The sequence below is a fragment of the Trichoderma reesei genome (genome assembly GCF_000167675.1).
Source record: "Trichoderma reesei QM6a unplaced genomic scaffold TRIREscaffold_28, whole genome shotgun sequence".
Classification (NCBI taxonomy): Eukaryota; Fungi; Ascomycota; class Sordariomycetes; order Hypocreales; family Hypocreaceae; genus Trichoderma; species Trichoderma reesei.
This window is the reverse complement of record NW_006711175.1, coordinates 101376-127363: the sequence shown is the minus strand read 5'-3', so window position 1 is coordinate 127363 and position 25988 is coordinate 101376. Positions and strand designations below refer to the sequence as shown.

General features: G+C 55.0%; 8 protein-coding genes across 8 annotated transcripts; 3 read left to right on the top strand and 5 right to left on the bottom strand.

Moving 5' to 3' along the window:
- Window positions 1–336: 336 nt before the first annotated feature.
- Window positions 337–2647, bottom strand: TRIREDRAFT_81861 (kinase; the record flags this gene model as incomplete). The annotated part of the gene is made up of 7 exons (XM_006969018.1): window positions 2188–2647; window positions 2029–2110; window positions 1869–1971; window positions 1367–1763; window positions 1087–1278; window positions 650–1012; window positions 337–496 (listed from the first exon to the last, which is right to left on the bottom strand). The coding sequence occupies exons 1-7, from the start codon at window positions 2331–2333 to the stop codon at window positions 337–339; spliced, it is 1443 nt and encodes a 480-aa protein (XP_006969080.1). The 5' UTR covers window positions 2334–2647.
- Window positions 2648–4416: 1769 nt separating this feature from the next.
- On the top strand, window positions 4417–6143 carry TRIREDRAFT_69290 (asparaginase; the record flags this gene model as incomplete). The annotated part of the gene is made up of 2 exons (XM_006969071.1): window positions 4417–4600; window positions 4762–6143. 2 exons carry the CDS (start codon window positions 4417–4419, stop codon window positions 6141–6143), a joined length of 1566 nt encoding a protein of 521 aa, XP_006969133.1.
- Window positions 6144–6745: 602 nt separating this feature from the next.
- Window positions 6746–11572, bottom strand: TRIREDRAFT_81859 (uncharacterized protein; the record flags this gene model as incomplete). The annotated part of the gene is made up of 11 exons (XM_006969017.1): window positions 11536–11572; window positions 10697–10856; window positions 10463–10610; window positions 9932–10391; window positions 8924–9866; window positions 8209–8858; window positions 7995–8101; window positions 7497–7926; window positions 7114–7428; window positions 6921–7050; window positions 6746–6855 (listed from the first exon to the last, which is right to left on the bottom strand). Exons 1-11 carry the CDS (start codon window positions 11536–11538, stop codon window positions 6746–6748), a joined length of 3456 nt encoding a protein of 1151 aa, XP_006969079.1. The 5' UTR covers window positions 11539–11572.
- A 2235-nt stretch (window positions 11573–13807) lies between these two features.
- On the top strand, window positions 13808–15628 carry TRIREDRAFT_81855 (uncharacterized protein; the record flags this gene model as incomplete). The annotated part of the gene is made up of 4 exons (XM_006969070.1): window positions 13808–14152; window positions 14262–14381; window positions 14452–14734; window positions 14828–15628. The coding sequence occupies exons 1-4, from the start codon at window positions 13959–13961 to the stop codon at window positions 15626–15628; spliced, it is 1398 nt and encodes a 465-aa protein (XP_006969132.1). The 5' UTR covers window positions 13808–13958.
- Window positions 15629–16445: 817 nt separating this feature from the next.
- On the bottom strand, window positions 16446–18131 carry TRIREDRAFT_123890 (cell division control protein). The gene is made up of 4 exons (XM_006969016.1): window positions 17829–18131; window positions 17563–17725; window positions 17160–17470; window positions 16446–17095 (listed from the first exon to the last, which is right to left on the bottom strand). The coding sequence occupies exons 1-4, from the start codon at window positions 17931–17933 to the stop codon at window positions 16517–16519; spliced, it is 1158 nt and encodes a 385-aa protein (XP_006969078.1). The 5' UTR covers window positions 17934–18131; the 3' UTR covers window positions 16446–16516.
- Window positions 18132–18780: 649 nt separating this feature from the next.
- TRIREDRAFT_5710 (uncharacterized protein) lies at window positions 18781–21741 on the top strand (the record flags this gene model as incomplete). The annotated part of the gene is made up of 3 exons (XM_006968985.1): window positions 18781–18798; window positions 18961–19073; window positions 19137–21741. 3 exons carry the CDS (start codon window positions 18781–18783, stop codon window positions 21739–21741), a joined length of 2736 nt encoding a protein of 911 aa, XP_006969047.1.
- A 97-nt stretch (window positions 21742–21838) lies between these two features.
- TRIREDRAFT_123888 (uncharacterized protein) lies at window positions 21839–23832 on the bottom strand. The gene is made up of 5 exons (XM_006969015.1): window positions 23601–23832; window positions 23501–23542; window positions 23075–23375; window positions 22535–22985; window positions 21839–22370 (listed from the first exon to the last, which is right to left on the bottom strand). The coding sequence occupies exons 1-5, from the start codon at window positions 23712–23714 to the stop codon at window positions 21911–21913; spliced, it is 1368 nt and encodes a 455-aa protein (XP_006969077.1). The 5' UTR covers window positions 23715–23832; the 3' UTR covers window positions 21839–21910.
- A 1189-nt stretch (window positions 23833–25021) lies between these two features.
- Window positions 25022–25795, bottom strand: TRIREDRAFT_31075 (uncharacterized protein; the record flags this gene model as incomplete). The annotated part of the gene is made up of 1 exon (XM_006968995.1): window positions 25022–25795. A coding segment is annotated over one exon (774 nt), but the record flags the coding sequence as incomplete, so codon positions are not given.
- Between the last annotated feature and the right edge of the window lie 193 nt (window positions 25796–25988).

Below are 25988 nucleotides of genomic sequence, written 5' to 3'. Positions count from 1 at the left end.
TCCTCTGCCTTCTATAATGCTAACCCCTCCCCCACTCACATACTATGGGCAGATGTCAAGCAAGCCGTTCGGGCAATAGCGGGAAATTGAGACTCAGTTGTTGCAAGTCTCCACGCTGTTGTGCCCCCAGTGCCATTCTACTCCCCCTGTCCACCCTGGCGCGGTAATATATAAACAAGTGGAAGAGAAAAAGAAGAATTGTAGAGAAGCTAATTCAATGGGATATCATAAAAAGTGCAAAATGGCTTGAGCAATAGCCGGCCACTCCTGACCATACATATGTAGAGGCATATATATGGTATGTATATCTAATGACGCGAGGTCCTTTTGCGAAATTCACCGTCGGTACATGTCTCGATCTGTGCGATCTCGGTCGCGATTCCTATCGTGGATGGGCGAGCGGCTTCGACTCCTGGTTCGCCGGTCTCTGTCATATCGTCGGCCGCTGTCCTTGCTAGTTGGGCGTCGTCGATCATCACGGGGCCGGTCGTCGTCCCTGCGCCGTCCTCCGGCCTCCTCCCGGCCGTAGCTCGGTATGTACGTGTCAATATCTGGCCCACGGCCCGGCCCGCGGCTGCGAGGCGGTCGATCTCGATCTCGATGGTCAGCGTCGTCCCAGTTTGGCGGGCGGTCCTGGGGAGGCCGCGACGGAGGCCCGCGCTCTCGCCACGCCGGTCGCCTATCGTCGGGGCCTCTGAAGCGGCCTCCGTTGACACCGTTCCGGCCACTCCCGTAGGCGTCGCTGCTGTTGAAGCCGGCGGTTGCTCCGTTTGCATCGGGTCCCAGGCCAACTGTTCCTCCCTTGGGAGCAGGGGGCAGGGCGGCCTTGCGGTCGTGGAACTTTCTCCGGTCAAGCTCGTGACTCTCCTCATAGGTCGGAAGCTGATGGGGCTCCAGTGGTAGGGGCTCCTTCTTGAAGTACGGATGTTGCAATGCATCCACGGCATTGATGCGCGTCTTCCAATCCAGCTTCAGCAGGTCTTTCAGTAAAGAAATCGCCCCAGTACCGTATCTGCAAATGGGGGAGCAGTGTGTGTTAGCTTGAAGTTCGCTAAAGAGGCAGAGCGTGGATGAGGGGCAGCATACTCTCTGAACCGGCTCTGGAGATTGCCCGGTCGTGGTCGAGGATTCAGGTGGTCACCCCCTGGCAGATTCTTCCATCCGGGCATGTTCTCATCGGTGGGCGATCCCATGAGATCCCAGATGAGCTCGAGTTGATGAGCGTCGCTCTCGCCCGCAAGGATGGGCTTGCCAAACAGCATTTCTCCGAAGACGCAGCTTTAGAGTGTCAGCGTCGTGGCTCAATGATACAAGACGGATCTTGCTGCATAAGGTAGGAACAATGCCAAAGGATAAATGGTCTTACCCAACACCCCACACGTCGATGGCGGTGGTATATTGCCTGAGCTGCAGCAGAAGCTCGGGGGGACGATACCACCTTGTTACCACCAACCCAGTATAGTCTCGTCGGCCCTCTCCGACAGGATGCCCGGCCCTAGGCGTTGGCCCATCGTAGTGGCGGGCCAGGCCGAAATCAGCAATTTGGAGGATGCCCTTGTTGTTGATGAGAAGATTGGCGGCCTTCATGTCTCGGTGCAGGACGTGGTTTTCATGCAAGTAGCGCAGGCCCTGAAGAAGCTGGATCATGTAGCACTTGATCTGAGCCTCCTTGAAGTGGACGGACGGATTATCGAGGAGGCCGGAAAGATCGTGATCCATGTATGGCGTCACCATGTACATGATGGGTTTCTTGCGTTTGTCGGCTGCGCGTGACTCGGTCAGCTCTACCGTCTGGGCTAGGCGGCGGGAGGAAGAACAAAGACGCAAACAAAGGCGCAGCATATGAGGATTGAGAAAAAGACACTCACTCTGTCTTGTGGGGTGCTCCACAGCCATGTCTTCCAATCTCAAGATGTTTGGATGTGACAGAAGTTTGAGAAGCTTGATTTCTCGCAGGGCGGTGATGGGAAACTGAATGCAAGTCAGTTAGAGAGCAACGCTGGTTCGTCTCGTGATGCGGCCACCTACGCCGTCCTTTTCGTGATGCATTATAATCTTCTTGAGGGCGACGAGGGCGCCCGTCTTGCGTGATCGAGCGCGATGGACCTCACTGCAGCAGCATCGTTTGCGTTAGCCTCTCCATTGCTGGACATTGCTGAATGTGAAAGACAAAGGGGCCTGCCGTACCCAAAGGTTCCCTCGCCCAGCTTGCCTTGTAGCTCATAGTCGGAGATGCGCGAGCAGCCCTGAAAGCTGGACTTCGGTCTGGCGTGATTCAGGGCAAAGGTTCGCGGCGAGGTGCCGCCGGGAGTCGTTTCTGGTGGCCGGTCCATGACGCGCGCCGGGTGCGTCGAAGCTGTCTTGACGGTCTCAAGTCGCGGGATCAAGCGAGACGGGGGGGAAAGCGTCGACGATGGCTGACGAGGGCGGCAAATGACGAGGCGACTCTGGTTCTGCGTGTTCGAGGCGCGTTTTATGAGAGAGGCGTGGTGTGGTGGGCGCGCATTGTTCTCCTCCCGGGTCTGGCGAAACCCCCCGCAAGAGCGCTGTCGAGGAAGAGGCAGATAGCGAACGAACGATGCTGGCCGAGGACGAGAGCTGAGTAACGGAAATCCGCGATAAAGGGTTTGATAATTGCTCTCGCTGTCTCTGATGGAGATGGCAGCAAGCAGACTGGGAGGAGGGGAGAGGTCGAAGAGAAGCCGAGGAGTCGAGTCGCAATTAGAAGGAGAAAGAAGGAAAAGAAAAAGATGGGTTCGAATCGATCGATGACTTTGAGTCGGCGCTGAGCACACAGTCAAAAGATGGCGTTGCGAGGGTTTGCGCTTATCCCAATCTGATGTGAGAAGAGGGCCGTTGGTGGAGCTGTACCTGGATTGTACATTGGCAGCCGGCATGTGGCTGCGGGACGATGCAGTGCCTGGGCGGTACTGCGTTGACAGCGAGGCCTTGCCAGCGGGAACGGCCTTTGTTTCCGTTTGACTTGCAAGTTCAATGCAAGCAATTCGTATATCGAGACGAACAGCCACGCCATGATTACGCATGGATTGGGAGGAGTAGAGATCTGGGCTGGTGGGTGAATCGAAAGAGGATTGATGATGATGCTTGTCCATCTCAGAAAAAGTGGTGCATCTGCGAATCGATCGTCTTTTGTCTTCCTGGTGCCAACATTGCCATCTGCGGTAGCCAACTTTCTGGTCTGCCGGGTTCTACTATTGTACTAGCAGCAGCTTATGTACTGTGGTAGGTAAAGTGACGTAGGTATGCTGGGCTGGCGTATGTATGGAGGCGGCCTTTGTTCGGAGGACCTGCGGGACAGGCAGCTCCAACAGCTGCTCAGCATGTACATACATACCGTACTGGGTCTTACCTTATGTATGTATGTACCTATGCATCTTGCTGCATCCTTGCCGAAATTCCTGATGCTACCTTACTGTAATATGTTGTGCGATGGCAACTTCATGTTTGTCGCTTACCTCACCTCGCCTTGTCCGAAGAACCATCCCCGATCTCGATTGGGGACAGTAGTATCAACTGCGGAAGACTACCTACCTAGGTAGTAGTAGTACCAATAGCTTAACGGAACGAATACGGAATGGAATGATTACGGAACGGAGCCGAAGCCGCTCCTGCGTGACGAGGCCCGTCTGCGTTAGCAGTAGGAGCAGGTATGTACTACATAGCCCGGAAGTACCTCTACCCGACTTTTACGCTTGGTAGAACGGCATTCATTTCACATGTCATCAATCGTTCGACCTCAGTCCAACCCTGAATAGCTTCACCCATGTCCCCAACATCAAGCACTCTTACACTATCCCATGACAGCCTCTCCGTATGCGCTGGGTTAACACAAACTCGCCATACATACAAAGTACTTGCACCCCAGCCAGCCAGCAGCCCCCAAGCAAAAAAAAGCACTTCTCACACCTCCGATTTCGAGATTCTATTACCCCTTCGTATCCACTCCGTCGCCTCTAATAGACTTTTTTCCACACAGGCTCAAATGGCTGCGCATGGCCATGTCCGCCCTTTTCGACTAAACTCCTAATAAAAGGCTTCTCTCTTTCCCGTCCCTTTTCTCTTTCCTCTCTGTCCGCATGACGAGTTTTCTCGTAATCATTACTCTCCTGAAAACCCTGGTTGGAGACTGTTGAAACGCCCTATATCGTACCTTTTTCGTCTTATCTGGGGTATAAGTACTTCGTTCCACCGTACCTCAACCTCAAGTCGATAAGAACTGGCAGCTCGTTCAAACAACCTCCTTCCTGTGCAACCTCACTACCCTTTTTTTCTCTTATTAATCGAAAACTACAATCACCTCATTGTCTTCTTCATTCATTCATTCATTCCTCCTCTTCTGTCAATCCATTCACTTTTTGCAATTCCATAGCAGAGTTCTGATTTCAACCGCCGCACATGTCGCCTGCAATGACGAACTCGCCTCCCCTCAACGCCGGCCTGCCCGAGTCCCGGGTCCTGATCATCGGCACCGGAGGCACGATATGCATGCAGGAAGGGCCTGACGGCCTTGCGCCCACCGACGGCTTTCTCGAGAGCGCAATGGCGCCCCGAACGACGTTCAATGACTTTTCAGAGCCCAGTGGTGAGTGAGACTGTGTTGGATTATAAGTCAAGGAGACGGATGAGGGTGTGAACTCTCATCTCTCTCATATCGATCCAAGCATACCGACTAGCATGAATAGCATTGCATAGGAATCCAATGGAATATATAAGCTCTCAAAGCTGACCACCTCAACGCAGTCAAACTACAAGCCTGCCGCAGCGGCGAGATGGTCCAGCTCGACAGCCTCAGGACCCCCCCTACCGCCTACAAGCGACACGTCCGCTACTCCGTCCTCGAATTCACCCCCCTGCTCGACTCGAGCAGCATCTCCGCCGCCGACTGGGCCAACATGGCCACGGCCATCAAGGACAACTACCACCTCTTCGACGGCTTCGTCATCCTCCACGGCACCGACTCCCTCGCCTACACGGCCTCGGCCCTGTCCTTTATGCTCGCCAACCTCGGCAAGCCCGTCATCCTCACCGGCTCCCAGGCCCCCATCTTCGCCCTGCAGTCCGACGCCGTCGACAACCTGCTCGGCTCCCTCATCATCGCGGGCACCTTTGTCATCCCCGAGGTCTGCCTCTTCTTCCGCGACACCCTCTACCGCGGCAACCGCACCACAAAGGTCTCCGCCGCCTCCTTCGACGCCTTCGCCAGCCCCAACTGCGAGCCCCTGGCCAAGGTCAACGGCCTCGGCATCAACGTCAACTGGCACCTCGTCCTGCGGCCCACCACCATCGCCGGCTTCCACGTCTTCAAGCACCTCGACACCACCCACGTCGCCTGCCTGCGCGTCTTCCCCGGCATCAAGCCCGAGATGGTCGACGCCGTCCTCCACCTGCCCGACCTCCGCGGCCTCATCCTCGAGACCTTTGGCATGGGCAACGTCCCCGGCGGCGTCGACGGCCGCCTCACAGAGGTCATCCGCTCCGCCGTCGAGCGCGGCATCATCGTCGTCAACGTTAGCCAGTGCGTCAACGGCTTCGTCTCCCCCGTCTACGCCCCGGGCACCCAGCTCGGCCGCATGGGCGTCATCTTCGGCCTCGACCTCACCGCCGAGGCCGCCCTCGCCAAGCTCTCCCACCTTCTCGCCCTTCCGGGCCTCTCCCAAAAGGACATTGCCGACCGCTTCTCCCGCTCCCTGCGCGGCGAGATGACCGAGATCGCCCACCCCAGCTTCTCCCACCCGACGCCCCCCATCGACGCCGCCGCCCGCCTCACCCCCGTCGAGTCCGCCTTCGCCGCCCTCGGCTACGCCATCCAGAACGGCGAGATCGACGTCGTCAAGCAGCTGCTCGAGGGCGAGGGCAGCCAGCTCCTCAAGACGGCCGACTACGCCGGCAACACCGCCGTCCACCTCGCCGCCGTCTCGGGCAACACCGAGATCATGCTCGAGTTGCTCAAGCGCGGCGCCAGCGTCCACGAGCGCAACAGGGCCGACAACTCGCCCCTCTTCCTCGCCACCCTGAGCGGCAAGGATGACTGCGCGCAGCTTCTCAAGACGGCCGGCGCACATCTCTCCGTCGAGGAGATTGAGAGGGGGCCCTTGGCCAAGTATCGCCAAGAGACGGCATAAATCAACGCGATGCGATGGCATACACTGACCCGCGCATGCAATGTGAGATTTAAATACCAGCAGGGATGCTATGTAGACTTGGGTTCGTTAGAATTGGAGTCCTGAAATCGAAGCAAAGGAACAGGGCAATTGAGACAAAAAAAAAAGAGGTCGTCAAGCAAAGGCCTTGAGTCATCGACCCCATCGACCCATACAACCACGAGGCGTTAGCAACAGACTTGAATTATTTGCTTTGATCATAATACAATATTTGGAATACAGACTTTGAAAACAAACATGTAACTATCAGAGCCAATGCGGGGAGACTACTGCAATCCAACATGCTCACTGTATTGATATTGTATCAAAACAAATCTCATCCACTCTTCGCCGGCATATCATGCGTCGCCACATGCATGCTTTGACATCATGAAAAGAAAAGGGGGCCAAAAGAGTACAGGCAGCAAGAATCACCCACTGCCTCATGACAAGGACACAGTCCACCTTGGCGTGATGAATGGGTATAAAGCAAATATACCAAAGACTCCCGGAGCCAGTTACCAAGTCTTTCGACATCGCTGCGTGTTGTATCGCCGACACAATTTCAGCTCGTGTACCGTCGCCTAACGAAGGAAAAGATCCCCAACGCCGTTTCTCAGCGATCTTGTTCTATCTGGATGGTCGAAACCGAGATAGTCGTCTTCAGATGAGGCTATGTTCCATAACTCGTCGTCTACACCGAAGTGGTCCGTGGTTAGTGCAAAGGCATGCTTACGGGGCGTATAAGCGTGGACTAACCATCATTGAGATATTGTGGTTTCGAGTAGTTTGCCCTCCTTGCAATGGCAAACTTGATCTTTTCAAAGCTCTTGCCCTTAATACCTGTCCTCTTCTCGAGCCTCTTCTTTGTGTCGGCAAATTTCTCGCCCTTGTGATTGCGTTAGTGAACATGTACACAGGGCGTGACAACTGATGCCTTGCAATCACTCACCTCCAGGAGAAGGAATTTGAACGGAACCCCGTGAACTCTGTTGACTTCATTCTGGAAGTGGAAGACGTGGATGAAGTTGTTCTCATCGGCCGCCTTCTCCTCTTCTGGAATTCGTTCGGCAAAGATCTGGGTATACTCGTTGAGGTTCATGACAGGCTGATCGCGAGCTGGCTCCCGATAAAATCTGTTAGAACTCGTTTCGTACACCCGTATCCGTCCGCCTTCAGCCTCATCCGGAATCTTGGCCTTCTTGACCAATGCTTGTATCAAGTCCTCAATGGTTCCAGTCTTCGATACCAGCAGGTCAAATTGTTCCTAGAGCGCATCAAAGGTTAGCTTGACTGATGTCTGTCTTCAAGAGCCAGTTACTGTCTCTCACGTACCTCCTTTGTGATGCCCTCGCTCAACCATGTGACCTTGATGTTCTTCTTGGTATCAAGTTCAGCCAAGCTCATCTCCAGCACCTCAAAGTAGAAGGCGTCGTTGCGCTGCGTCGCGTTCAGCGTATTTGAGCCCATGGGACTCAAAATCTGTCGCAGTGTGGGATTTGTGCCCCGTCTTACGGGGGTCTTAGGGTTACTCGTGGTTGCATTGACCGTCCATAGCCGGATATGTGTTGAGGGGGCTTGAAGATGAGCTCCGACGCGCTCAACCAAGACGTCGTAGGTGATCTTTGTGTTGAGGACAAGCTCGAATGGGGGGTATTGCGTGGGGTCGGATCTGGTAGGGTGAGCGTGAAACTTGATGGTTCGCTTATGTTCCAGGAAGTCGTAGTATTCACGAGCATCCTCGACACGGTCCGACCATTTGTTGCTGGAGTCAATGTTAGTCACCATTGAACAAAGTGTTACCTGCACGCATGAATAGCTAGATTAACTTACGCTTCTTGAGACGCCTTGTCCGAAACACGCCCATTCTCCGCCTTCTTGTCAGATGTGCGTTGAAAGCAAATGATGTCACCATCTTGAAGCTCGGCAGCCTTGAGAGTCTGCTTTCCCTTCAGAGGCTCAATCATGGTTGGTTTAATTTCCTAAAACGAGGATTGTGTTAGCTCTTTCTGAACCAAGGCGCGGCGAGTCTCGAGTCTTTCCGTACCTCCCACATCAGCAATTTCTCATCGGAAGAGAGCTTATCGCCCCAGCCCATCTTCTGGAGGATCATGGGAACAAGATCGTCAACCTTCTTCTCCTTGCTAATGTAAATATGGCCCACGCCTTCCAAAGTCTGCTTTTCCACATCGAAATGCTTCAATAGCAGGAGAATAGTGTCGTTCTTTACGACGACGCCATTTGGCTGGCTTTGATATGAAGGCCAGACCGCTTCGCCGTTTTCATTAACCTCGTTGGCGACCTCTGCCCAAACGCGCAAGCTTGTGTCTCTGTGCGCAGCGGAACGAGAGAAGATCTCTTCGACAGTGGGCCTGAGGTCCATGATTGGTTGATCTGGTCGAATGGTCTTGTTTTGGCGATTCACCATCAGCCATAACCTGACGCGAGAAGGATCTTGGCCCATGTCGGAAGCAACCTGGGCTACAAACTCTTGCATGGGCGTGGCTCGACGAATGCGGTACAGCTTGGGGGCGGCGGGATCAACTTCGGGGTTGGCGTCAAAGACACAAAGGTCGGTGCCTCCATACTTGGCAAACGTTTCGTTGGTGATCACCTTGGCCATCATGTATAGATGCGCTTCCTTTTGTTCGCGCCGACGAGCCTCTCTTTGAGCATTTTCCTCTTCGAAACGCTCCCCTAAAAGAATGTCTTCTGTCAGCTGCGTTGGGAATGTTTAAGAGAAAGGGAGTACCGCTACTTACGGAGGAGTGCTGGTGTGTCTTCTTTGGTGACAGGGCAAAGGACTTTGTCAAGGCGAGATTGACGAATGTACACCAGCATGTAAGCACTGTTCTGGCGCATAATGGGTGCCTTCTTTTGAAGAGGCGCCCTGGGGTAGCCGTGAGGAGGTCGATATTCTCCGCCAAAATTCTCTTCCAAAACCTCCCTGAGAGTGGCCTTTGTAACCTTGTCGTCATCGTACTTGTAAAACCAGCCGTCCTTTGTTGGTTTGATAAACGCATAGTAGTGTCCGGCGTTGAGGTCGCCACTGTGGACAAGGACTCCGTGAAGCTGGTAAATCCAAGGCTCTGAGCGGTCGGCCTCTTCCATAAGGTAAGGGGAGGCGTCAAAGACTTCGGGAAATTCGTAGCGGTCATTGATCTTCATCATCATGTCTCTCTGGATGTCATACTCGAAACGCTTGAGCTGGAGGTTCAAGACGTCGGGAAAACTGCAGAAAATAACGCCCTTGTTGGCGTCTTGCAGCTTGTACTCGTCGCCAGCGAAGTACTGGTTTTCCCCGTCCATCTTCTCGACTTGGATATAGTCTTGGAAACTTTCCAAAAGGTTCTTGTTGCCGCTGACATTGAGCTGAATGTCCCAGAAATCCTCAATGCGCTTTGACTCATAGGGCACATTGATGCAAGAAATGTAAGTCTTGATCTTGCCACTGAAGAGCTCTGGAAGCACGTTTTCAGCCTTTGTGCCCTTCATTTTCTCCTCCATACGTTCCATGAGCTTTCGTGACAGCTCCTGCACGTCTTGCTGCTCGAAGATGTGTCTCGTCTCCCAACCAAAGGATTTTGTCAGCTCATTCGTGCCAACAGCCTGCTCGGACGTCTGCAGCTGGTAGAAAAGGCGCTGTAGAGCGTAGGCAGAGTTTTGCATAGTGTCATCATTCTCGGTTGGAATCTCGTAGATGGCCTAGGTGGGGTCAGTGACCAAGGTCCAATAGAGGTCAACACAGTTGCAGGTAGGGGACTACTGACTTTTCTGAACGCGTTTGTGAAATATAGCGACTGGAGAAGTGAGTTGAGGTAGCACGTGGCACCTTGGTTCTTGAGACCAACATAGCCCGTTTCCTTCTTGGAGTCGTAGTTGGTGAAATTGTGCCAGAGCACACCAGTCTCGTCCTCGACAAAACGGACATAGGCGGTTATGTTGGCGGTGTCGTTCTCGACCAGCGGGCGACTGTCTCCTTCCCAAGGAACGTTGAACATCCTCCTGATCTCGACGAAGCGGGTAAAGCCCCAATCGCCTTCTTCCTTGGTGAAGCGGTGGTGCGCGGCATGGTTGACGTATAAGCTCGGGTCATTAGGGTTCCAAAGTACCAAGCCAAACTGCACGCAGCAGCTCCAATTCTCGGGAATCTGATCAGGCTCGAATCCGTGCTCCAAGTAAATGGAGCACTGATCGGTATTGTTTCCGTGAGGGAACAGGAGGATGCGCCTGCACGTAATGATCGCGTTAGCTCGAGAGCGTAGATGAAGGCATGGAACCATCAACCGCGAGAAACCAACCATGGGTAGCCACCAGCGTGGAATATGGGGCCATGTTCTCGTTTGCCAAGGCTTCGCCAGTTCTCAACCGTCCATGTATGCTGATAGTCTTCGAGGATCTTGGGTTCGTCGAGCAACGGTGGGAGAACAACCTCCCTCATGGCGTCGTCTGCAACATGCCAGGAGTCAAATCAGCGGGATCGATCTTGCTTAGAGGATTTGCCATCTATCATTCGGCGGGCGGGGGTTACGCACAATCGTTAGCCAGAGGCAGATCTTGTAGCTGATCCGCCTCCTGCTCGGGGCCGCCCTCTGGACTGATCATGGTCACGGATTCTTTATCGGGGGCGTTGGGGACGCCGACGTAGTCGTCCGTGTCGACCACCATCTCGTTGGGGGAAGGAACGTTGTAGCTCTGCGTGCGGGTGACATTAGCTCGGGGTCGATACGGCAGCCCAGGCTGGTGGGCTTCGTCCTCTGACTGCATGATGATGGTAGACGAAGTCAACCGAGGTGGAGTGGAAGTGAGGGGCCCAAGGAAAACAGAAGGGCGAGATCGTCGAGCATGGACGTAGCCGGATGCTGACGACGACGCCTCGGAGCGATCGGAGAGCGTGGAGATGTCGACGAGCTGCGGCCCTTGACAGGTTGCGACCTGATGCCCACGCAGCGACGGCAATGAAAGAGGACGTTGCTGCTCAAGCGCAGGTGATGATGCACGGCAATGGCTTTGATGGCCGACAGCACGAGCTCTCCCCGGGCTCAGAACGATGCGGAAGAGGGCAGAGGAAGGGGAAAGTGTACGATGGACAGGTGAGAGGGTGCGCCAAAGCAGGAAGCCAGAGCCAGAGCAGATCTAGACCAAAGCCAGCAGCCGGGAAGCTGTGAAGCTGTGGTGAAGATGCAGAAGATACGGCAAAGATGATGATGATCGATGACGATGACGCTGATGACGGCGGGACTCGTGCAACGCAATCCAATTGCCGGCCGGCTGATGCAGAGGCGGACGCAGATGTAGATGAAGATGCAGAGGGAACTTGGGCTCGACTCGGCTGGGCCAGAGGTGAAGAAACGGGCAGGACGAAGCGACGTACCATGATTGCAATAACAACGGCCTGAGGCCAGAGGCAGGCCAGGAACGGGCAGGAGCTCCCGCGGTGCTGTTGCAAAGCGCTGGCGGGGTGCAGGGCGCTGCGATGAGAAGGCGCGCGTGTGGCACTTGCCCGTGCTGGCGGGTTTGGGTTGGGTTAGGGAAGTCGCAGCGGGAGCGACGGCAGCAGGAGCAAGCGGCGGCAGCTGCCTAGACTCGAGGGGAAGTCGCAGGAGTGACTTGCACAAGCCTGTTGAGGAGGGAAAGAATGATGGATGGCTTGTACGAAGTTGGTACAGCTGGAGAAGAAGGAAGAAGGGCAAAAAAGTATCAAGAAAAAAATAGTACGAAGCACTGCAGCGGCTTAGGGAGCGAGCGAGCGAGCGAGAGAGAGAGGCAGATAAGGTCGCTATCGGCCACCCGGCAGAAAAGCTGGTTGCACGGTGGCGGGACAAGGCGGACAGAAGCTGAGCAGCCAAAAGGCTTCAACAGCCACGGTTCCTACCTTATATAAGGGTAGACTTTATGCAGTTGGAGTTGCACACTGATTTATAGCATCTCCCTCTTTACCCTTTATTTCTTTCTTCCTTTCTCTTCTTCCTTGATCAGAGCTGCAGCGAGCAAGTCCAGGCACTCAGCGGTATCCTGTGGAGCAGCAGCGAGAAAAAGCTACCTTACCTACGACAATGGCTCCAAACCAGAGGACTGGAAGGGTTGGAGAGCCTGGAAGTGGCGTCATTACGTTAGCAGATGCTCGCTGCGATTGGTGGCGGCGAGTTTTAAATGTGGAGGTGCGTGTTTCTGCGTGGCCTTGACTGAAGCCTCGGAGGTGAGGCGGCTCGGCTCTGATAGGCTGATGGGAGAGTGGGAAGCTTCGTACCTCACCTCGCGAGCGTTCTGAAGGCGATCTGGAAGAACAAGCGAAGCAAGCTAGCACACGTGGAGGAGACTCAATTAGTGAAGCCCCAGGGCTTGTCTTGAAGCAGAAAAGATGCCTCAAGTCCTCCAAAGCGTTACACCGATCAATGCGAGCCCTACGGTTCATCTGATGCATCTCCAGTTGTCCTGCACCTGCGACAAGCTCGAGAGGAACCTTCCATGATTCATGGCTGGCCGAGCTCAGCTGCGCTGCGATAAGCCAGGACCTGCGCAGACCCCGCCAGCCAGTCGGCACCCCGCGCTGTTGACCAAGCGCGGCGCAGGTACCGCTCTAACAGCGATCGACCTCTGCCGAGTCTTGTGCTCTCACCCCACTGTTTACCCCACCTCTGTGCTTATTAACCTTAACACTCTTTTGCTCTTTTGCTTGTGACGAGGCACGGGATGATATTACCACCTTTAACAGGTTTTGGCTGCTTCCCTACAATGGACCTGCCAAAGCCAGCAGGCAAGATCAGAAAGGCGACAACGTCGGACTAATATCAGCCCTGCCTCTTCAGGCACGGCATTAGTAAGTCACAGAGTAATAATGTAGTGCCCAAAGAAGACAGGAATGACTCAATGCGCAGAGTCACATATGCTGTTGCATCAAACGCCTCTGCTTCTGAAAGGTACATTAGTACAACTGTCCTGGGTAATACACGTCTTGCTCTAATTGAGACTCGTTGGATTGCTTTGATGAGTTGCGCGGCGTGTGTTTTCAATGGGATATCGCATGGACGTATTACAGGTACCTACCAAGCTTTTTGGAGCACTGTTCACTGTACCTTGTGTGCGCGGTATTACAGCCTCGATATTACTGCCATTGTTCGCCCTTGAGGCTTAAGGCGCTAGCAAGCTTGAGAGCTGTTGGGCCTGCCGGACCTCAAGTACCAAGGTGCCTACCAGGGACCTACTAAGTACGCAGGTGACGGCATCAAACCTCCATCTCTTTGGATGCGCCAACCAGCTACATACCTATATAGCATGAGATTATACGCATGAGAACGCAAAAATTGTAGCAAAATCCAGTGTGTCCTTCATAAGCCAAACTTGCCGTAGCCCAGATACAGGTTACTGCCACTGTATTACTGGTATTAGTAGCACGCCCTCAGCTGCCATTCGGAGCCGATACCGCAGCCTGTGGGGCATCTTGGCCAGCCCAGAACCTTGAGCAGCAGATCTACCGGCACATGCTTCGGAGAGGCGTCTCTTACATATTAACAGCCACTGCATCTGCCTCTGCTAGACTCAACGAGAGCATTCAACCAGAACACATTACCTGCATCAATCCTCCCCCTCACGACCAATCGCCCGCTCCTCAGCTTCTCCTCTCTTCATCCAACCACCCTTTCCGCTCATACTGCGCTTCGTCTCTACACGCCGCACCGCTCGCGATTCGCACGCCAACAACGCTCGCTATTACTTGAAGCCGCCGCTACGCCATCGTCACCAGCATCAGTCCGCTTACCCAGCTCGATCCCGCCTGTGCTGCATGGAACCGTGGGCATGTTCTCCGTAGCGCTGCGCTGCCACGGCAGACGATGTCGCCCGTCCGACTACTCGGCCCTGGCGACGTGCGGCCTCGGCAATGCGATCCCGCGAGCGACCTTTACAGCGCCCTCTCCTCTCGTCAGGACGCAGCTGAGGACGGCGGCCCAGGCAGCCAACGGCACGTGGCGCCCGGTTTCTGTGCTTGACGAGTACGTCCAAACATCGCCTTGCTCTGTCATTATCACAATATTTCCTTTTCAAAAGCTCCTGTAATAATGCGAGCGCATGCGCTAATGCTGTTGTCGCCTTGTCTGATAGATGGGTTGCGAAAGAGGCCCGCCCCATCAGCTTGCGCCAGCTGATGGTCTTTGGACGCTCCCTCACCGAGTCGCGACTCATCAGCTCTGCAAACTATGTTCGAACCGAACTCCCAGTCAGGTATACATTGCAGGCCGCTCTCAATTCCACTTTACGTCCAGTTTGCTGACCCAGGCTGTCGCATCCGCAGAATTGCGCATCGCATCCGCGACATGCAAAAGCTCCCCTACGTCGTCGTAACAAATCGCCACATTGAAGAAGTCTACAAGCTCTACTACAACGCCTTTGACACTTTCCGCAAGGTCAAGGAGATTCGAACGCTCGAAGACAATGAAAAGTTCTGCGAAATCATCAGCCAGAATCTCAAGGGCCACCTGACCGTCATCCCCAAGCTGGCCATGGGCATTCTCGAGTGCGGCGGCCTGATGGATCCCAAGGAGCTGGACCACTTCATGAATGTCATCCTCCGATCGGTAAGTCGCAGTTGTCCCCCTCCCTGGTCAGCGCTTCAAAAAAAAAAGGGGAAAGAAACAACAGAAAAAGCTGACGGCGAGGGATCCACGTAGCGCATCTCCCGTCGAGTCATCGCAGAGCAGCACCTGTCCCTTACAGAGACGTTCAACTCTCCCTACTTCTCCCCCGGCGCGACGCTTTCCGAGTCCGACTTCATTGGCGAGGTCTTCATCAAGTGCTCCGCCAAGGATGTCATCAGCCGCTGCGCCAAGGCCGTCACGCAGCTCGCCCGCACTACCAACGGGCCCGACGTGCAGGTGCCCGAGGTGCGCATCGACGGCCACCTCAACGCCAGCTTCCCCTACATCCTCAGCCACCTCGAGTACATTGTCGGCGAGCTCCTGCGCAACTCGGTCCAGGCCGTCATCGACCGCCACCAGAAGCAGCCCGACCACGCCTCGTCCCCGCCGCCGCCCATCGAGGTCACCATCTGCGAGGCCCAGGAGCACGTCATCATCCGCATCTCGGACCGCGGTGGCGGCATCCCCCGCGACGAGCTGCCCTACCTCTGGTCCTTCAGCAAGGGGCCCCTCAGCCAGAAGCGCCTCGAGAACCTCGGACAGGTGCCCCGGATGGCCGCCACCATGCAGGAGCTCCACGTCACCGACGAGCTCGGCCGCGCCGACCTCAAGGCCCCGACCTACCTCGGCTCCCTCTCCACCCTCACCAGCCGGCCTCCCAACCTGCGCCTCGGCATGGGACTTCCCCTGAGCCGCGTCTACGCCGAGTACTGGGCCGGCTCGCTCAACCTGCACAGCTTGGAGGGCTACGGCGTTGACGCCTTCTTGCAGATTTCGAGGCTGGGCAACAAAAACGAGCAGCTCACGACAAGAGCTAGCATGGACGCTGTTTGATTTTTTTTTTCTTTCCTTTTCCCACTTTCTGTGCTAGCAGACTTCTTCGCTCTTGAGTGGTTCGAGTTGGATATTCTCTTGGAACTGGGAGGGAAGGGAATGGGTGTCATCTAAGCAGGCGATATGGATCGGGAGGGATCCATTAACTTTTTCTCTGTTTTTCCTTTTTTTCTTTTTTACTCTTGCCTTTTCTCTCTTCACGACCTAGGTATCACAGTATAGTATACCGATCTGCTTTTCTCGGAGTTTAGGTTAGGAGTCTGGTTGGGGATTATACTGGCTTTTCGTCTCCTGTTTAGCTCGCCATTAACACCACCCTACCAACAAACACTCAGGAGCGGCAATATCATGAATAAGAGATGCGGCTCTACCAAACTTCAACGCGCCACTACATCGCCTTGTGAAAGTGGTATCTCAACTGACTCAATTACATAGGACTAGAAAAATGTGCCTAACTGGAAATGGGAGTGCTCAAATAAAAGAGGAATAAAATAGGGCTACATTATCAAAACTTCCAGCACTTGCCCTTTACTCAGTAACTTGCTGGTGTTGGGCTATGGCCATGACATGATGCTTTGTTCCGCCGTCAAGCATCAGTCCCCCCATCGCAACAGTTCCGGCACCAGAACTGAAACAAGACACACACAAAAAAAAAAACTGAAACGCAAGCCTTCTCCTCGACAACTCGTCAAAAGATCTTCGCCTCCCGTAGCAATAGCTGATTAGAATATGCATGAAATAAAGCGCCGTGGGTGATGCGGCAGTTCCATGTTCAACCTCTTCGCGGACCGTAACGGTAGCCGGGGCGAGGTGGAGCGAGGAAACCCGACATCATGACACTCCAACGCCAGCATTGCGCGACAAACCAAAGTCACCATCAGAGACAACTTATCGGCGGCCGTGGCTTCGGACGGCGCCTCCCTGCATGGCCTCGAGCTCATTCTCCAGCTGCTTGATCTGGGCGTGGGTCTGCTCGAGATCCTTATTGAGACGATCGCGCTCAGCAATGAGCTTCTGTTCCCATTGTCGGAAGCGCTGCTCCTCGACCTTGACCTGCTCAGTGAACCGCTTCCGCAGAGCCTCCTCCTCCTCCTTGAACTTGGGGTTGTCGAGCTTCCGGGGCCGGGCCTCGCCAAACTTGCGCGTCTCCATCTGCTGTGCGCGGTAGGCTTCGTAGTGCTGCTCCTCGGTCGTGTGGATGAGGTCGAGCATGTGGGTGCGGATCAGGATGGATCGCACCTTCTTGAAGTCGCAGTGCTCCTCGTTCTCGACCTCGGCCACACCCCACGAGTACTGACGGCCCTTGACGATGCGGCCATCGCTGGTCTTGACATCCTTCTCGGAGCCGATGACGGCAAACGGCATAGCGGCCATAAGGCTACGCGCGTGCTGGGCGGCAGCCTCGTCATCCTCCTCGATCGGGGGCTGGTAGATCTTGATGTTCTGGGCCTCGATGACGCTGACAATCTGTTTGTGTTTGTGTTAGCAAGGTGTGCCTCCAGAACGCGACGTGGTGTTGCTCTATCCATACCCTCTGCTTGAACTTGGCAAGATCGGCCGGGCTGAGAGTATCAGCCTTGGCAATGACGGGGATCAGGTTGACTCGTGAGCAGAGACGCTTCATGACCTCGATATCCAGGGGCTTCAAGGTGTGGCCGGTGGGGCGGATGAAGTACAGGCAGGCGTGGACACGGAGATCGATCTTGTCCTGGCGGCGCGGCTGCTGCTCCTGGAGCATGTAAGACTCGTGCTGGTCGTCGAGGAACTCGATGATGGGCTGCCAGGAGTCGCGGTTGTTGACATAGTCACCGAATCCGGGAGTGTCGATGACGGTCAATCGAACTAGAAACGGCAGAAGATATCATCTTAGCATACCCTGTGGTGAAAAGAAGGAAAAAAAAAAGGCACGCCTCCAGTGGGCAGCTATCCCTTACCCTTGAAGAACTTCTCCTCGAGCTCGGCCTTGGTGATCTCAATCTCGACCGTCTTGTCGACCTGCTTCTGGTGCCTGCGCTTGTGATCGGCGTAGTTCTTGATGGTCGTGGAGAAGAGAGTGTTGATGAAGGTCGTCTTGCCCAGACCAGACTCGCCAGCAACCTGGAAGGAGAGCCATGCGTGTTAGTGTATCCGACAAGAAGCTCGCACGATCACGCAGCAGTGACGCGTTTGCGCACTGCAAACGCCACGGACAATCGCGTACCATGATGGTGAAGCTCGCTCCACGCTTGGCGACAATCTTGTGTCGCTGGTTGGGCAGATTGGCAATGCCAATCGGCGAGGCGCTCTCAGCAGCGGCGGGAGCCATCTTGCACACGTGGAGGGGCTACGGAGTGAGGTCTTGAGGGAGCTGGAGGTAAGGTGTCAGAGAGGCAAACGAGCGGCGAGGACAGCTGCGAGAGGATTGATGGCTACTGAGGTGAGAGCAGGAGGGCGCAGACAGGAGGAAAGATGTTGTCGGGTGGCCGTTGGCGGGTGGTTGGACAGAGCAGAGTGGAGGTTCCAACGTGCTGAGCTCGAGCCGTTCAGGGGACACAAGGGGATAGACGGGATCAAATAGAAGGGGTTGAGGCGGTCGTATTCCCCCAATTTTGCACTGAGCCAAATTGGCCAGGGGCTGCTGCGCGCTGATAGGCGGGCTGGCGGATTGGGCTTAGCGGGCTGGTGCGACCAGGGGAGCACGCAGCCAGAGCAGGAGCAGAGGCGGTCGGTCTCCTTTTTTCCCGGGGCGTGCCTGCCGTTTGCTGTCTGGTGTTGCTTTACTGCAGTTGCGTTGGAGCATGAACGTGAAGGACCGGGAAGAGTGATGAAGGAGCTCGACGATGTCGACAGTACCTGGGGTTTGCGCTTGTGAATGTGCCGTTGCGGGCTGGGTCAAGGTACCCGCTACCTAACGTGTCCAGCCTAAGATGAGGTGGCCTGTGCACTCCCAGTATTACGGCGTGGTCCTTACCTCTTCGAGCTTAGGCGAAGAGGAACTGGAAAAAGAATCTGCCGAACTTTAAGCGGTGGCAGCAGAGAAATGGAAGAGGAAAAAAATGGCCCGTATCGATAAGAAAAGTCGCAGCTTTTTTTCTTTGTTGCGACGACGGCAGATGGTATTCGAGCTTCACCTCATTGTACCTCAGCTATAGGGTCATGGCAATTGGTCGACAATGAAGACTGACTTTAGGGTATGTCGAAGATTTCTTTTGGAGCGCCGTCACGGTTGCTTTATCTAGCCAATTCTGTCTCGATTGATGCGCACATGCAACCAACAGTGCCGACGATACGATACGCAACAACATGGTCCAGATGGATATGTAGGATCAACGACTGACTGATGGATCTCCTAGTTCTCCAACTTGCTGGGCACAGTCTACTGCCAGGGCAACTTGGCCTTCAGTCCCGATGGCACTCATCTCTTCTCGCCCGTCGGCAACCGCGTGACCGTCTTCAACCTGGTCGAGTAAGTCATACCGGCGCATATGCGACCAGACAGAGGCCGACGGCTAACCTCGACGCAAAACAGCAACAAATCCCACACCCTCCCATTCGCACATCGAAAGAACATTGTTCGAATAGGCCTCTCCCCCCGCGGCAACCTCCTTCTCACGGTTGACGAAGACGGCCATGCGATCCTGACCAACGTCCCCCGCCGCGTATTCATCTACCACTTCTCCTTCAAGTCGCAGGTCACAGCGCTCTCGTTTTCGCCCTCAGGCAGATACTTTGTGGTGGGATTGGGGCGCAAGGTGGAAGTCTGGAACGTGCCTTCGACCCCCGATACCAATGCCGACGGTGCACTCGAATTCGCTCCCTTTGTCAAGCGCCGAACCCTGACCGGCCACTTCGACTCGGTCCAGCATATCGAGTGGTCCAGCGACTCCCGGTTTTTCTTGACAGCTTCCAAGGACTTGACAGCAAGGATATGGAGTGTGGAATACGAAGAAGGCTTTATTCCTACCGTCCTCGGTGGCCACAAGCAAACCGTCATCGGCGCTTGGTTCTCCGGTGATCAGGAGACCATCTACACTGTCAGCAAGGATGGTGCGGTTTTCGCCTGGAAATACGTCAAGCCTCTGAACTCAACAAAGGATGAGAATAAAATGGAAGACGATGACGACAGCGACGACGACTCGGATATGAGATGGCGGATCGTGGAGCGACACTACTTCATGCAAGGTAGCGCACATGTACGATGTGCCTACTTCCATGCGGAAACAAATCTGTTAGTCGCCGGAATGTCCAATGGTCTCTTCAGCCTCTACGAGATGCCCGACTTCAACAACATTCATAAATTGAGCATCTCTCAGAGCGACGTCGACTTTGTGACGATCAACAAGAGCGGAGAGTGGCTGGCCTTTGGCGCTTCGAAGCTGGGCCAGCTGCTGGTTTGGGAGTGGCAGTCGGAGTCGTACATTCTCAAACAACAGGGGCACTTTGACTCAATAAACTCTCTCGTCTACTCACCAGATGGCCAGCGAATCATCACCACGGCTGACGATGGCAAGGTCAAGGTGTGGGACATTGAGTCTGGTTTCTGCATCGTGACATTCACAGAGCACACCAGCGGCGTCACAGCTTCCGAGTTTGCCAAGAAGGGAAACGTTCTCTTCACATCAAGTCTGGACGGTTCAGTCAGAGCATGGGATCTCATCAGATATCGAAACTTCCGAACCTTTACGGCCCCGACAAGGCTTTCCTTCACATGCATGGCTGTCGATCCCAGCGGCGAAGTGGTAGCGGCCGGTTCGCTGGATTCGTTCGACATTCACATCTGGTCGGTGCAGACCGGACAGCTGCTTGATCGGCTAGCCGGCCATGAAGGCCCTGTATCTTCGCTGGCATTTACGCCGAACGGCAACTCCTTGGTGAGCGGAAGCTGGGACAGGACGGCGCGGATATGGTCCATCTTCAACAGGACGCAGACGAGCGAGCCGTTGCAGCTGCAGGCCGATATCCTCGACATTGCCGTCCGACCGGATTCTCTCCAGTTGGCCGTCTCCACGATTGATGGCCAATTGACCTTTTGGTCAGTATCCGAGGCTGAGCAGACGGCGGGCCTCGATGGACGTCGCGACGTATCCGGTGGCCGGAAAGCATCCGATCGACGGACTGCGGCCAACATTGGCGGCAACAAGAACTTCAGCACGATCCGATACAGCACCGACGGAAGCTGCCTGCTCGCCGGCGGCAACAGCAAATACATCTGCCTGTATTCCGTGTCGACCATGGTTCTGCTCAAGAAGTTCACCGTCAGCGTAAATCTGTCTCTCTCGGGAACGCAAGAGTTCCTCAACAGCAAGCTCCTGACCGAGGCGGGCCCCATGGACGACATCGACATGCAGGGAGAGGCCTCGGACCGCGAGGACCGCATCGACAAGAGCCTGCCGGGGTCGAAGCGCGGCGGGGATCCATCAGCAAGGAAGCGCAGGCCCGAGGTCCGGGTCACGGGCGTCGCGTTCTCGCCCGCCGGCACGGCCTTTTGCGCCGCCTCGACGGAAGGCCTGCTCATCTACAGCCTGGACCACACGCTGCAGTTTGACCCCTTTGATCTCAACATTGAGATCACGCCTGCGTCGACTCTGGCGGTGCTGGAGAAGGAAAAGGACTACCTCAAGGCGCTCGTCATGGCCTTCCGTCTCAACGAGGCCGGCCTCATCAAGAGGGTCTTCCAGGCGGTGCCGCCCGCCGACATACCCCTGGTCGTGGCGAACCTCCCCATCGTGTACGTCCCGAGGCTGCTCCGCTTCGTCGCCGCGCAGACGGAGGAGTCGCCGCACCTCGAGTTCTGCCTGCTGTGGATCAAGGCGCTGGTCGACAAGCACGGCGCCTGGCTGACGGCCAACCGCGGCAAGGTGGACGTTGAGCTGCGCGTGGTGTCGCGCGCCGTCGCCAAGATGAAGGACGAGATCCGGAGGCTGGCGGACGAGAACGTGTACATGGTGGATTACCTGCTGGGGCAGGCGGACAAGAAGGACGACGGCAAGGGCGGCGCGAATGGCGACGTGTATCTGACGAGCGCGCAGCAGAAGACGGTCGATGCTATCATGAATGGCACGGCGGAGGCGGGCGGCGAGTCTGACGACGACGACAACGACGATGGGGAAGATGAGTGGATGGGCATGGAGTAAATGTGATATTTTGTGTGTGTTTTGGATAGTACATAGGCATTAAATGGGTATGTTTTACATCAGATTTAGAGCAAATAATGTACAAAAATGGAACATGATCAAAACATGGTCAACCCCAAGCATCCCATACACAGCTCTTCCCACGGATATTTTTCCGCCCCGCCGCCCCCTATTCTGCCTTGGGCACGTCCTCCCACGCCTCATCAAACCCAGCCGACCTCACCCACATTGACGCCCCAAACCTCCCCTCCCTGCTCTCCAGCAAAAGCCGATGCACATTCAACCACGTCTCCTCATCCGCGAACCGAATCCACGGCCTGTCCTTGAACCGCCCCGACAGCTCCCTCGCAATGAAGAGCGCGCGAACGACCTTGATTGTATGTCCATCGTCCATAATCTTGTGGAACCGCGGAAGCAAGTCCTCCGGCTTCGTCACGGAGGATTGAGATGCAGCGTCCTTTGGGGTAAACGACTTGACGGAGTCGAGGCGCAGGGGCGGACAGCCGCGGGCCACGTACTGGACAATGTCGAGGCGGATTTTCCATTCGAGCGCGCGCGCTTTCTGGGAGGGCGTGAGCCAGGGGAGGGAGAGCAGTGTGACGAAGAAGGGAACCGAGTTGAGATGGTGGCTGTATATATATATATATATATATATATATATATATATATATATATAACATGTTAGATTATCTCTTCTGTAAGTGCACCAACCAACAGCTCTCACATGTGCATTGTGGGCACAGGTAAAGGAGAATGAGAACAAAGGGGGGGGGAGGTGGGAGATTTCTCTCACATCAGGAAAAAGTCAAACTTGGGCGCGTGCGGCGGATGAAAGGCCGCTGCCGCAGCAACATACGCACAGGTATGCGCCATCTCGGCCAGCTTCTCCTCCAGCTCGTCCTCCTTGACCGTCACCTGCCTCAGGAGCTCGAGGGCCTCGTCGGGGGCGCGCACGAAGACGCCGTCGTAGATTTTGTTGCTGTCGCCGAAGCGCGCGCTCGTGGCGAGCTTTTCGCCGTGCTGGCGGATGGTTTCGAATATCTCGGGAAGAGGCGTCTTGTTGGGAGAGGATGACGGCTGCTGAGAGGAGGAGGAGGAGGAGGAGGCGGCGGCTTGTTCGACTTTGGTGAGGAAACCGCCGACGCGGTTCTCGTGGACGGCGGCTTGGGCGAGGCCCTCGGCGATGATGGCTGGTTGCTGCCATTCGAGGCCGTACATGAGCTGGATCAGGGGGTGCAAGAAGCCTAGATGGAAACAAGCATTAGCATCAGGACGGAACATGATGGCAGCGACGATGCCTCGCAACAGTTCTTTTGTGTGGGGAGAAGCATACCGGCAAAAAGCCGTCCGTAGATGGCCTCGCTCCTCTCATCCCCCTTGAAGACATACTCCTGAATCACCGCCTCCCACCCTTTCTCTTCGATTTCGTCCTGGAAGAACTTGAGAAAGTCGGGATAGTGTTCCCCCTTGCCGAGATACGGACTGCCCTCTGACCACCCGCTCTTGAGCTCCTTGACGACGTCGGGGTCGAACTGCTTGGCGGAGATTTGGTACGAGTTGTTTTCGGCGTAGGCCTTTTCGAGGATGCTGGGGGAGGCGCCGGTTGCGTAGAGGGAGAGGAGGTGGTGGACGATCTGTTTGTTGTTGTTGTTGTCTCCTTTAGCACTATGCTCTGAGCTTCAAGACTTTGTGATAATGACATCTTGATATCCAATAAAATAAAGGATATATATATTATGAATGCAGTGGCTTGACATACATGGTTGTGAAATCCATCTTTGTTGAAAAACACATGGTGACGCTGTGATATAGGTTAGACATGTCTGAACCAAAAAACAAGTCGATGCAAGAAGACTTGCCTCGAGATCCTTTTGCAGCAGCTCCGAGACTTTGGCAGCAGCCTCGTCCGTCTGCTTCCACTTCAGGATGCCCGTATCAGCTGGCGGTACACGAATTTGCCAGGGCGTCGCCATGGTTGAAGCAGCACGGATTCGAAGTGTATTGGATGGAATTGAATTCAATATAGTGCTTTGTCTGATCAGTTGCAGACGTGAAATAATTGGCCGTGTTTTCGAAAGCAGCGTTGATGAGACAAGTGCCATGATATGCCACTTCAGGATAGAGGCAAGCTGGGACACCTCGAGGGAGCTATATAGGTATCTACCTACCTACGTTACCTACTAGGTAAGTAGGTAGCAATCATGTGAAACCAATTGCATCAGAAACCCCACGTGCCTCGAGGACAAAAACCATCCAATGACACGACATGCAATAGCCAGAGACAACACGTCAAATACAATTGGGTTGTCCGAGATGGCATTTCCAAGGCTGACAAATTTGTATCGTCAGCCCACAGGCAGACGCAGGCGGACTTCCAAGGACAACCGATGACGATCCTTGGGGTCTCGGTCAAGATGCGCATTGGCTCGGCTTCGGCTTCTCGATATGTAATGAGGGGGAGGGTTTGTTCCACAGCTCGGCAGTCGCTCCAAGTGGTGATTGAAGCTGTTTCTAGTAGAAGCGAGCGAGGTGGGAAATTTGATGCCGGTCTTTTACAAGTCCGAGGCCGAGAAAGAAATTGGAGAAGAGGGGAGACACAAATGGGAAAAGAGGGGAGAAACCAGTGTTTTGCTGTCACATTTACATCATGCACTTCAGTCTTAAGAAGCCAACGTTGGTCCGATGCCAAACGGGACTAGCCGTCATGGTTGTGCTCGTTCTCAACAGGCAAACCAAGGAGTCTCTCTAGATGAATCGATGAACAAGAATATGCAATGAGTTGAGTGACCAGAGATCCTCTTGACAAGGGCGCCAAGGAGCAAACATGTTCATACGATACAAGCATATAGTCCAGAAATGCTAGGAGAGTTCAAGTGTCCAAGATGAAAATGGGGGTATGAATTTTGCCAGTGTCGTTCTATATAATCATAAATCACCAAGCTCAACAGAGCACTTCCTTTTGCAACAGCCCTTTTGTGTTTTCCGTCATCATCATCATAGTCATCAGCTCCAAATCCTTCTTTTTGAATTCGAGCCCCATGTCCAGTTGGCCAGTGAGGGCAATGTAGAAGATCCAACAAGAAAAGGTTATCCAAAAAAAAAAGAAAATCGTGAGAATCCGCAACAAAGGCTTAAGCCTTGCGCTTCTTGGAGGGCTGAGGAGCCTCGGCCTCGTCCATCTCCTCGTCAGACTCAAAGCTAATGTCGCTCTGGCCATCCATCTCCTGAGCCGTCACTGTGAGAGATAGTTGTCTTAGCGTTGCTGCTCTCCTTAGTTGCCCTCATCCCCCGACTCCTCCGACGAGTTCTCAGAGGCGTGAATGTACTCACAGAAGTACTTGATGGCGCCGGGCCAGAGGTCCTCGGCGATGCAGACGGCCAGGTCGTCGGCGGTGGGGAAGATCTCCATCTCGTACTCGTCCTCGTCGTCATCCTCATCGTCCTCGTCCTCGTCCTCATCGACGGGCTTGCCCTCCTTGCGGGCCTGGCGCTTGGCCTGCTCCTCCTTGAGGGCGGCCTGGTTCTCCTCCTCGGAGATGCTGAGGCCGCGGAAGCCGAACCAGGCGAAGAAGCTGACGCCGTCGAGGCCGGTGCTCTCCATCTGCTCCCTGAGCTTCTTCTTGGCCTCGGTGTCGTCGCCCTTGCCGGCCTTGTCGTCCTCCCAGACCTGGTAGACGAGGTCCAGCAGGCCGCTGGTCAGGTCCTTGCCGGGCTTCCAGTTGATCTTGACGGGCTCGCTGACGAGGCCCGCCCAGCCGTCCTTGTTGCGGCGCCACCAGAACTTCTTCTCGAGCACCTTGTTCTCAAAGTACTCGTTCTCGCTGAACTCGAACTTGATGGCGATGCTGCGGGGGTCGCCGTCAGGCAGCTCGAAGCGCTCGACGGATAGGTCGACCAGCGAGCTCAGGAGCACGGCAGAGTCGGTCGGCTGGACGTACTCGTCGATATCCGGAGGAGCCTGCTCAAAGACGAGGGGCCAGAAGCTGGGGATCTGAGCAATGACCTTGGCGCGCTTGGCGTACAGGTCCTTGGTGAGCTTGTCCTGTTGGCGGACTGTACAGATGGATCATTGTCAGCTGTCTGCTTGCTTGCTTTCTTCTTTTTTACCTCGTGTGCGGCAAAAGGTGAAGGGGAGGAAAAAACTTACGGAGCTCGAGCTCAACCTCCTCGAACTCATCCTCGAGATTCTCGAGCTGCTCGTAGAAGACGGCGCCGTCAGCGTTTTCGGCAGACATTGTGGCTGTAGT